General features: G+C 42.6%; 2 protein-coding genes across 2 annotated transcripts in view; one reads left to right on the forward strand and one right to left on the reverse strand.

The window, feature by feature from the left end:
• The window catches only part of hmcn1 (hemicentin 1), a 74,278-nt gene extending 73,071 nt beyond the window's left edge, over positions 1-1,207 (forward strand). The window contains 1 exon segment of the mRNA XM_034530673.1: positions 12-1,207. Within this exon segment, the coding sequence (XP_034386564.1) occupies positions 12-378 (367 nt within the window). The 3' untranslated portion in view covers positions 379-1,207.
• A 2,129-nt stretch (positions 1,208-3,336) lies between these two features.
• On the reverse strand, positions 3,337-7,760 carry arpc5b (actin related protein 2/3 complex, subunit 5B). Its single transcript, XM_034530885.1, has 4 exons — positions 7,459-7,760; positions 6,307-6,379; positions 5,979-6,155; positions 3,337-5,663 (listed from the first exon to the last, which is right to left on the reverse strand). The coding sequence occupies exons 1-4, from the start codon at positions 7,596-7,598 to the stop codon at positions 5,601-5,603; spliced, it is 453 nt and encodes a 150-aa protein (XP_034386776.1). The 5' UTR covers positions 7,599-7,760; the 3' UTR covers positions 3,337-5,600.
• Positions 7,761-12,112: the final 4,352 nt, after the last annotated feature.

The raw sequence follows: 12,112 nt of genomic DNA on the forward strand, positions 1-12,112 counted from the left end.
GCTGTGTCTAGGTTTTGCCTAAAGAATTGCCCACCAAATGACCTGGAGTGTGCACTGAGCCCTTACGCCCTGGAGTACAAGCTGCTGTCTCTTCCCTTTGGCATTGCGGCCAACCAGGACCTCATCAGACTGGTGGCCTACACACAGGACGGAGTGATGCACCCCAGGACCAGGTTCCTAGTGGTGGATGAGGACGTCACGTTACCGTTTGCCCTGCGAGACGAGAACCTGAAGGGAGTGCTGTTCACCACACGGGCGCTCCGAGAGCCCCACACGTACCGGATGAAGGTCCGTGCCCTCTCATACAGCAAAGACGGGGGGATCGAGTACCAGACCACCTTCATCGTCTACATCGCTGTCTCTGCCTACCCCTACTGAGAGTACTTTACATGACACCAGACTACGGTTGCGGTGATTAATTGCGTCCTCAATGAGTGAGTGGGTGTGGTTTTTGGAAAAGCAGCCACGTCGGTAAACAAACTGAAAGGACTTTGAGTTCAGTGTGAGAGAGGCCAGTGAGTGCATACGGCCCTGAAGACGCAAGGAAGTAGCTTTAAAGTGGATATGATACAAGCCACTGGAGGTCAACAGGAGGCTTGGTTGAAACTGTCTATTTATTGGCTCTAATCCCTGGATTCCTCACGTCAATATGTCAGGACTATTTCAGTGAAAAGTTTGAATATTTCGTTAAATTTCCCCTGCCCCTTCAGATTTATTTATAAGATCAACAAGATTTTGCTCGTCAAAACCAAAGCGTCCACCGAAGGTTCAAAAAGTAGACTTCAAGAAATCTTAGCCAGCCTCTTATTTCCATCTACCTATTATTAACTTATTGGGAAGTGTCTTGAAGCTTGAACGAGAAAAATGGGCAGTTCCCACCTTTTGTTTATCCCTTGTGTCCTCAGTCACCAAAGTGGAGCTGTGACTGTTTAGATACGGGGCTCATTTTGGCTATCGAAAACATATTGTACATCCTCAGGTAGCGGCCTAATATACACAAACGTGCATCAAAAAGAAACCCTATCTAATTATTACACTGCTTACATCATCAATGTGCCATATACTGCTCCATCCAATAGTTGATACCGAGATGTATTTTATTTTTATGACTTGTACATATGTTTTTTCTCATAATGTATTGCCATGCTGTACGTATTGTATCAATTTTGTAATAAAAATGAAATAAATGAATATTCACTGAAATTAAGCATAATGTATGCTTGCAGCACTACTTAATAAAACAGCCCATATCTTTATTGGTATTATTATTATCATTTCATACCTGGGAGTATAAATATACTTTATCAAGCTACTTGCAGTGTAACTCTCCAGTGATCACATCATTTATGGCATGTATACTCTGGAATAGAGAATCACAGACAAGGATTTATCTTGTGTTTGCCATATTGTTCTTTTTATCCATAAATATTTTCTGCGAACGAAAATCTACTTGTAGCTTTTAAAAGTTAATTTAATTTGTTTGTGTTTCTAATATCTATTATCTCTAAAACGGTGGTGTAGTGGCTAGCACTGTCGCCTCACAGCAAGAGGGCCGTGGGTTCAATTCCCGGTCGGAGCGGTCCTTCTGTGTGGAGTTTGCATGTTCTCCCCGTGGCAGCGTGGGTTCTCTCCGGGCTCTCCGGCTTCCTCCCACAGTCCAAAGACATGCTGCAGGTTAATTGATCTCTAAATTGCCCATAGGTGTGAATGTGAGAGTGAATGGTTGTATGTCCCTACATGTGCCCTCGATGGACTGGCGGCCTGTCCAGGGTGTCCCCTGCCTTCGCCTATGTCAGCTGGGATAGGCTCCAGCGCCCCCGCGACCCTAATGAGGATAAGCGGTATTGAAAATGGATGGATGGATGGATGTATAAATACGGATGAAATAATGCTAATATTTGGTGAAATGGAAACAAAAAGCAGGTTAAATTAAATATATATTGAGAATGTAATACAATAATTGAATATATGAATGGAAGATAATTGCGAAAAAAAGACAATCTAAAGATGTTACTTCCTTCACTTTTGATAAATGAAAAAAAGAAAGGAAAATGCTGTAATATCCTGTCAAATCTTTCAATTAAATGCAAAAATGATCGGCTAAAACTACCCTGTTTTGAATTTTTATAATTTTTCTTCAGTTAACGAATCATTCATCATGAACAATGATATTTAGTACAGTCGACTCTGAAACGCATCTGAGAAGTTGGATGCTCACGTACAGCAACCATTTAGGAACAGATCATTCTTAAATTTAAAAGTAAAGGTGAATCATTTTTACTTCAACTTCCAGGGATTTCAGAAGGTATTCAGAAATCTTTACTTTTTTCAGATTTTGTTATATTCACCCCCTCATCAATATCACTCAATACTTTTATTACAAAGAAAAAAACAGAAAAATGACTGACTGAATAGAATATAAGGTCTTAGCTAACAACGTAAATCAGAGCAAGAACAAGCCATGCGGCTGAAGAAACTAGCTGCAGAGCTCTGAAAAAAGATTATGTCGAGACACAGATCTGGACTCTATCTAGAGCTGGCTGCCCGGACACATTGAGCTATTGGGGAGAAGGAGGAGGATCCCGGTGAGAGAGGGGATAAGACCCTGAGGGTCCAGAGACCCTGTGTGGAGATGGGAGAAACTTCCAGAAGGCCATCACTGCAACACTCCACCGATCAGGCTTTATGGCAGCGTGTCCAGCCAGAAGTCTCTCCTCCGTGAAAGACACACAAAAGCCTGTTTGGAGTTTGCAAAAAGAAAAGCGCATCTCCAGCGGTCTGAGAACCCAACTCACAAGTCCGTAGTGGATTTGCTCAGATCGGTCTTACAGAGCAAACGGTGTTTTGATACATGAAGGTGTGACCTGCTACAGGGATGGTCTTGGCTCTGTTCACACCACCAACATGTTGCACTCAGAGGGTTGTCAATTAGTTTCTGCTTGCATAAAGGTTGCTGTTAGACAGAACTCAAAGTAATACAGTCACTGTGAGCAGAATTTAAGGAAAAGATGATTTCTTCTTCTACAACTGTGACAAACGAGATTCTGTGGTCGAATGAAACCAAGATTGAACCGTCAATAACAGGTGTGATGTCTGGAGGAAACCCAGCACCACTCTTCCACTGAGCACTACCGTCTAAAACAGTGAAGCACAGTGGTGGAAGCATGATGCCGTTTTTTTATTTTTTCCATTACATTTAAATCATATTTAACATAAAGCTGCAACATTACTCAATGTGAAGGGGTTTAACACTTTCTAAGTGTCGCTTTATAAATATCACTATGACCCTGATTGTCTTTGTACTCACCATACTGGGTTTAAAATAAGCCATGGCAGTTGTGATCAGCAGTCACACCTTTATTAGTTTAGTCAAAAAAGCATAAACATAAAAAAGGAATATCGAGTAAGGCAGTTCGTACATCAGTGTGAGATGCTCCCTCGGCTAGAAGAGCCTCTCCAACTAGACATGAAGCAGAAGAAGACATGGGGCCGTTCTCCTTTTGATGTCATGTAAAACTAGACTTTACTGCATTAGAAAAGGAATCCAATGTCTGGATGAATCAACACCGATGACAGTATTCAAACATGAAGCCCCCATGTCTAAATGTCAACTTGTGAGTAAAACAGCAGTGATGCGTTTTAGAAAAAGCATCATCCCTTGAGACATTCCTGTTTGATTGGAAATGAGCAGGAACAAAACGTTATGCTGGAACTGAATATTCCTCCGATCACTGTGTTTACACAATTATTTTTAAAATAGCAACTTTTTGAACCTTAACACACTTTGCGTGCATGTTCATTTATACTGTTTATAGCTATAACTCCACCACGTTGCCTTAAACATTGTTCTCTATTACACAGGGGCAACAAAATCATCAACGTAAGCATGGAAGCAGAATAAATCATTTGGCAACAGACGTAATTTACCTGATAAAGCAGATTACATTTCCAGTTTTTCTCATATTATAAAATGTGTGGAAATATAATAGGACTTCCTACTGTCAACACCATGTGTGGAGGATCGGTTTGGGTGAACAAGCATTAATATAAACCCAGATCAATAAAAAAAAGAATCACTGAATGTTTCCAGAAGAGAAACATGTACAAAAAAGACAAGTATGAAATGCTTCACAGAATACTCAAAACTCTCAAAAATGGGATCATGCAATCACTATGGTGTTTTGTAATCGCATAAGAGAGACAAAATATTATGTTAGTCTCTCCTGCAAATAAAGCACACTGATATTGTCAAACCTTTCAAGCAATGTTTGTAATTTTCATCAGGTAGGGAGTTGACCTATAAAACAATAGAAAAACTAAAAGGAAAATATTTAATCCAGATTATTATTCTGTTAAATACCTAAATTAATCTGAAAAAGGATTCTCAGAGTGACATGTCATTCCTGAAAGCACAGAAGCAAAAGCCACACAATGCCCTGCACCGTGGCAGAGACTCACACATAGAAGGGATGTGAGGAATAGTAGAGTGGGATTAATAAGAGTTGTGGTGGAGATGCATCGTGGGTAATAATCTTTAACTGGGGCAGCGTTAGAGGATGGATGACACCAACCCCCACCCTTATCCCACTCTACAGGGTAAATGGTGACCCCCGTGAGTAAATCCACCACCCTCCATCTGTGACTGTGCTTTTCAAGAGCCTCCCTCTGCTCCAGTGTTACAGGAGAGGATTTACTGACTGAATCGGGCTTTTATTCCATCAGGAAGTCTGAGGAGACGACACAAGATGGGAAACATCTTTCCTGAGAGAAGCAAACCTGGAATCCTCGGTTTGTCCTGTGCCGATGTGAGCTCCTTGGACTGAGGATGTCGTATGTGTACAAATTGTAAATCCTTCCGAGGCAGATTTGTAATTTTGGGCGTTAAAAAATAAACTGAATTGTTTTGTTTGTTTGGAAGTCAATGGAGGAAACATTGCTGAGAGGCATGCCTGTGAGTGAGCACTAGGGCTGTGCGATATGGCCAGAATCCTCTATCATGATATAGGTTGTCTCATTACTCCCAAGTGAATTAAATACTTGACAAATAAAAAGTATTGTCTCATAACATTATGAATTTCCATGCAAAATGTTTAATTTTCTGAAAAAAGTCTGTGATTATTATTATTATTACAAATATTTGTGTATAACAATATTCTGATCTATGATTTCATCACAATTCCATTGAAAGTCAATTACCAACTTGAATCATCATCCAGCCCTCGTGAGCATAAATGTGTATTTTGTGTAGCAGTAATTTGTGTTTTCTGCGTTCAATTGTGTTTTCTAAGAAGTATTTCTATTTGGGGAACCCTGTTGTGTAAACTGAGCACACACTGTGTAGGACTGACATGGAGAGAAAGGGGGGGTCAGACATACAACGCTCTCTGTAGCACCCGGTGAGTAACATGATTTAGTCGGCTGTGATCATGAATGGGAAGAAAGAAGAAAAACTATTTATTTAAAGAAACCTAATGTGACCCAGATTTGATTTTGACCGGAACAGGATCACATTGGGTTAAATATCAGTTTTTCCTTTTCGTGCCTATGCCATCTGTTATGATTACATGAACGGTCTCCGTCAGAGATCCTCCGCTCCTCTTCTAGACCGTCTTCCTTGCCGTTAGCACCCTAACGATGCTGCCGACTCCTCCAGCTGCCAGAGCCTGAAGGCAAAGGACAAAAAATTAAGGTCAGGTCGGTTTTTTTTGGACTGAAACTGAGTTTCTGTTTAACGCATCTTGTGGTCACATTTAATCTCACACTGTCTTTACAGTCCCACCGTGGCCTCAAACTAAGGACCCCACACATGATGCCGTTAAAGAAGCATTCACACATTACATCAGTGAATCGGTCATCATTTCTAATCATTATCAAGTTTCTTTAACACATTAGAGTAAAATTACTGCTAAAGCTACATCCAAGAGAAACCAACCTCAGGGTACTGGAGGAGTTTGTCTTTTTGGAATGCAAATATTTACCTTTTCATGCCACTGCAGGAGGACGGCGCTGCTGTTTTCTGACGGCCTCTCGAAGCCTTTGTAGATGTATTTCATCAGCAGGTCCACGGCATCCTTGTCGAGGGACTGCACCCCTTTCTCGATGTCACTGCTCTTAAAGGCGCTGAGCACCTTCAGCACCAAACCCTCAGCGCGATCCTGAAAAGAAAAAAAAACGAGAGACGTGTGAAAATGAGAGTTGCTATGGAGTTAATTACGAGCCTGGTTTCAGACCTCTGAATCACAGACCACTTGTTGTTTATCAAGAATGTGGCAAAATGCTCAGCTAACCATTATTGACCAAACCCACCTTGACGTTCTGGTTCTTTGTGTTGATTGGCGGGTTCTTCAAGACCGCTTGTAAAGCCTGATTGAGATTTCCTGTGCGGGGAGGGCTAAGGATGCAACACAGCACAGCAGAGGGCGACCTCCTAATCATAATGTTGGCTACAAGCCCAAATATGATACACAAGCCAAGTGTCATTACTAGTGTTTCTCTAACTGTACTTAGAAAAAGATCCTGATCCTGCCCGATAACCTGAGACATGTCACAACAGAAACATGCAGATGTATGATTAGTGACTGTTTTTTTCTGTGTGATTTAAGGTTTCAAATAGCTGTGCTTTCCTTGGGGTCTTTGCACATTAATATAAAACGTAATGTTTTTACATTAAATTCAGTCTTAAATAGGTTTACATTTTTCCCAAGTCTCTCTTGAAACAATGCATGTGCATATGTATTAAAAGTTGAGTTATTGATATAACTTCCTATAATTTAACTGTTATAAATTACTTCTCTCCATACCAGCTGGTAAGAGATCCATTTTTTAGATCAACTCAAATGTAAATAAAAGGCATGTCAGGTTGTTTTTCATGTTTCTATATAGAGTCTTTAATTCTCCTGTACTGTAACACGTGATGGGAGGTCTCATTCAATGAGGAAGTGCTGCACTTTCCTGCCTTATAAGGCCTCCAGGACTGAAACTGATGGCTTCAGACTTTACAGAAACACCTCCACGCCTTTCCATAGACGAGTTTAGCCAAATGGAGTTGGTTGTACCAACAATAAATAGGAGATGTTTATCACATGAGCCAACTTCTGTTTCTTCCACCACTTCCTACCGAGCTAACATGAACAAACACAATGACGTTGCACGAGTACTCAAAGACACGGCGGTCAATTATAACTGTATACGATTAAACGGTGAACTTGCAAATGCACACCGGCTTTCCGTCGAGATGCATAACAAGCCTGTTCCGTCTTGGAGAAGAAATCCCTGGAATGTGACAGCCAGGCAAGTCTGGACAGTGACGACTGGCCTACTGACAAAACGCCCATTCAAACAACATTCAGACAAATAAAGACGAAATATGCAGATAAATCGAGACGGAAACAGACGTTGTTGTGCAGATCGTGCACGCTCACAGACTGCAGGCTAGCTAATCGTGTAACTAAAGGATATTGTCTGATGAGCGAGTCCACCTCTGCCTCGTCGGGACCCAGCTGGTTTTCTCCTGCGTCCTCCTCGTCCACAAACTTGTTCTCGTCGTACTCGTCCACGTCTACTCGTCGGAAGCGGGCGGCCGTGGTGTTCTTCGACATGTCGGGAGCGTTTTCTCGGAGTCTGGCTCTGGCCGAAAAGCACAAGGGTTCAAGCTCAAACCCGGCCTTTTTTTTTTTTTACTGTGCTTTTCTGTGATACGGCTGTCACAAGCGAGCAGCTTCCTGACTTCCTCCTTTTTCCACTGGGTGTTATTTTGCTTCCGCGTACATAACATCGCCCCTAGTGGGCAAAATGTGAAACTGCAAAATGTGAAACTGTAAATGTGAAACCTGTAGTTTTAATTTATGGTCGCCAGAGGGCGACAAGATACAATAAATATGACCACTGTCGTTGAAAGCAGCTCACTGGCACCATATATATTTACTGCAAGTCAATGTCATGAGTCAACCTTTTTTTTTTTTGACAAAGCACTAAAACATTGTGAACATGTTTCTATATATAAAAAAATATTTTTTTGTTAATTGTATCTCCGTACATTATGATCTAAATGTTGTTCCAGTCTTCTTTACACTGCCAGGTATGACAAATAGAATATTAAAACCCTTCATAGTGTGTCTACTGTTTAAATAATAAACAATAGTCTAAATGTAATGTGTTCAATCAAAAATATCAGTTAAAAAAATGTATGTGTGTGATTGTCGAAGGCATACACTTTTTCTTGTTTTTCTTTACTGACACGGACTGAACATGTAGGATGGTTTTATACATGATGTCTGTGTGCATCTAGCAGGTGTGACTGAATTCTGAATATATTTTACTATGTTATCAAAATGATGTAACTGCTCGCAAAAACACATTTATAAATCTAATACTTCTACTGCTACTACTTGGCAATCTTTCTTTAGCCAGTAACAAATACAATTACTTTATTTCACATTCTTATTTATTATTGTGGTCAATTGTGATGTTTATATCAAGAACCCCTCGTGATTGTTGTACCATGTTCTAACGTGTTTCTCTTGAAAAAAGAAAAATCAAACATACCCGAGTATAGACAAACAAATACCACACAAATTAAATAATTGAATAATAATAATAATAATAATAATAATAATATTTTCATTTTACTTGCATACAATGAACCATAGTCAATATCTTTTTTTAATAGTATACAATAAATTGCTGTAAAATATTTTAGGATGCAGGATCACACATAAAACTTTGAGCAGCAAATTGTTTTGCCCGCAGCAAAAATATTCTAACCACTAGACCATGAACCATTATAATAATCCAGAGTCTACATGAATGTCTCTTTCAAAGTTTCGAAACAATTTTAACGGTGTGTTTGAGCCTGTCGGTGGAACTATTTCTCCATTAACATGATATCAGCAGCCAATTATGTTACATGTTAATGTTACAGACAACTTATTTAACAATTAACATCACTGAGATAAAAATATCTCTATCAAGAAGAGAATTATGATTTATGAAATATTGGACACACTCAGGGGAGCTTAATGAGGATGTAGTTTTCTGTATCTGATGGAATCCAAACAGATGATATTCTGCACGTGTGTGTGTGTGTGTGTGTGTGTGTGTGTGTGTGTGTAAGTGTGCGTGTGTTGAGTCACTGCATCCACTGACCATGTCTGTGGTGCAAGTATTTATTTAACTCAGCCACTAATGGGTAGACCACCGTGTCAGCTCCGTGATGTCAGGGTTTTCCTGCGTCACATAAAAGTGTATTTTTCTTATTGCAGGAAGTAAGACACACTTTCCATGTTGCTAATGGACACACTCATCTTCATTTGAATCAGAGAGACAATTTGTAATAAACACAAACATACATATCTGCTTGTCAATCTGCCAGAAAAATGGGTGAAAGTTTTGCCACCTGCCAATCTTTTCATTCTCAAACTCATATGACCTCATGTTAAATCCTGGCTTGCAGTCTTGTGATGTTGCCAAGGGTAACAGGCACACAATATGTGTGTGGATCCTGACCAAGATAAACTAGTTTATGACACAACAAGCCTTTTCTGGGAAGTATGGAAAGTGTGATACGCCTACATTTCATTGAGGCTTATTTTTTGTTGGAAGTGGAATTTTTGATTTCCTTATCTGACTTGTCTAGACTGCAGGCGTTTGCCTAAGGAGGCAAAAGGATAACACAGGCGCCTGAGCAATGGAGCAATATATAATGAAAAGGGAAAAAAAGGAAACTTTCCTTTTTTTTTAAAGAAACTTACATTAAACAGTGTATTCTGGAAATCCTATTTAAGCTTATATCAATGATCATTTGACTGTTTTCAACAAATCACAAAAAGAAGAATTCCATGTCAACATTAGCTAACTTTTTTGTTGTCTCTTTTAAGTGTAATGTGGCTTTTAACCCTTTGCATTAGCCCTGTATTATTTTTTGGGGTATATCCATCCCATCCATCCATTATCACCCGCTTAATCCGGGGTCGGGTCGCGGTGGCAGCAGGTTCAGCAGGCCGACCCAGGCTTCCCTCTCACCCGCAACACTTTCCAGCTCATTCTGGGGGATCCCGAGGCGTTCCAAGGCCAGCCGGGAGATATAATCCCTCCAGCGTGTCCTCGGTCTTCCCCGGGGCCTCCTACCAGTTGGACGTGCCCGGAAAACCTCTAATGGGAGGCGTCCAGGAGGCATCCTGACTAGATGCCCGAACCACCTCAGCTGACTCCTTTCGACACGAAGGAGCAGCGACTCGACTCCGAGCTCCCCCCTGATGTCCGAGCTCCTTACCCTATCTCTAAGGCTGAGTCCGGCCACCCTACGGAGGAAGCTCATTTCGGCCGCTTGTATCCGAAATCTCGTTCTTTCGGTCACGACCCAGAGTTCGTGACCATAGGTGAGGGTTGGAACGTAGACCGACCAGTAAATGGAGAGCTTTGCCTTCCGGCTCAGCTCCCTCTTCACCAAGACGGACCGGTACAGCGCCTGTTTTACTGCTGCAGCTGCACCGATCCGCCTGTCGATCTCCCGCTCCACCTTACCCTCACTCGTGAACAAGACCCCGAGATACTTGAACTCCTTCGCTTGGGGTAGGCAGTTTGCCCCCACCTGGAGGGAGAAATCCGCCGGTTTCTGGCAGAGCACCGTGGCCTCAGATTTGGAGGTGCTAACTCTCATCCCTGCCGCTTCGCACTCGGCTGCAAAACGCCCCAGTGAATTCTGGAGGTCACGGTCCGAGGAGGCAAACAGGACCACATCATCCGCAAACAGTAGAGAGGCGATCCCGAGACTCCCGAACCGGATCCTCTCCGCCCCCTGGCTGCGCCTAGATATCCTGTCCATGAAGGTCACGAACAGGACCGGTGATAAAGGGCAGCCCTGGCGGAGGCCAACACCCACCGGGAACGTGTCTGACTTACTACCGAGGAGACGAACACAGCTCCTACTGCAGGCGTACAGAGACCGGATGGCCCGTGCCAACGGGTCCGGCACCCCATACTCCCGCAGCACCCCCCACAAAAACCCCCGAGGGACCCGGTCGAAAGCCTTCTCCAGGTCTACGAAGCACATGTAAACTGGTTGGGCAAACTCCCAGGACCCCTCCAGTAATCTTGCGAGGGTAAAGAGCTGGTCCACTGTTCCACGACCGGGACATGTTGGCCGGGTTTAGGAGTTCCTCAAAGTGCTCTTTCCACTGCCCGACGATGTCCCCAGTCCGGGTCAGCAGTTCCCCCCCCCTGCTGAGAACAGCCTGGGGTAGACCCTGCTTTCCCTTCCTGAGCCGTCGGATGGTTTGCCAGAACTTCCTTGAGGCCAACCAAAAGTCCTTCTCCATGGCCTCCCCGAACTCCTCCCATGCCCGAGTTTTAGCCTCCGCGACCATCGCCGCTGCAGCCCTTCTGGTCCGCCAGTACCCGTCAGCTGCTTCAGGAGACCCCTTTTGGGGTATAGTGGATGGTTAATAAAAAAGGTTAGGTGATTAAATTACTTTTTTTTCCTGAGGCCAGGAACCTCAGACCTCTGCCATTTATGTACGTTCCAAAGCTTTCTCCAACATTTTAGAACATAACCAGGGCCCCATGTGCATTACTTAATGTATTAACCATTGTGGACCTCCCATTCCCTCCAACACATGCACAGACACGTTTGTGCAAACACACACACACACACACACACACACACACACACGCACGCACACACACACAATATCTTACTTATCTGATCTTAATCTTACTCAGGAACTGGTCTGTTCCAAGACAGTAATACATGGTTGCTCACTGCACTGGATGGATGTGAAGCTCAATACCACAACCAGAAAATTAAACAGAAGGGAAACAGAGGAATTTCATTTAACCCCCCACCTCTGCTCTTCTGTAGACAGTTAATAGACACCCATACATAAAAAAATGCACATTTCTTTTTACTTCTCTCTCTCCATCTTCCTTCCACTCCCTCTCTCTTTCGCATGCACACACACACACACACACACACACACACACATACACACACACACACACACACGCACACACACACACACACACACACACACACTGCCTTGCGTGCATTGGGCATGAGTGTCTTCATTGCAGGCTTTGTGGGGTGCCCCAACCCAGCTGTGCTATGTGAATGACT

Source organism: Cyclopterus lumpus, chromosome 4 (genome assembly GCF_009769545.1).
Source record: "Cyclopterus lumpus isolate fCycLum1 chromosome 4, fCycLum1.pri, whole genome shotgun sequence".
In the NCBI taxonomy this organism is placed as follows: domain Eukaryota; kingdom Metazoa; phylum Chordata; class Actinopteri; order Perciformes; family Cyclopteridae; genus Cyclopterus; species Cyclopterus lumpus.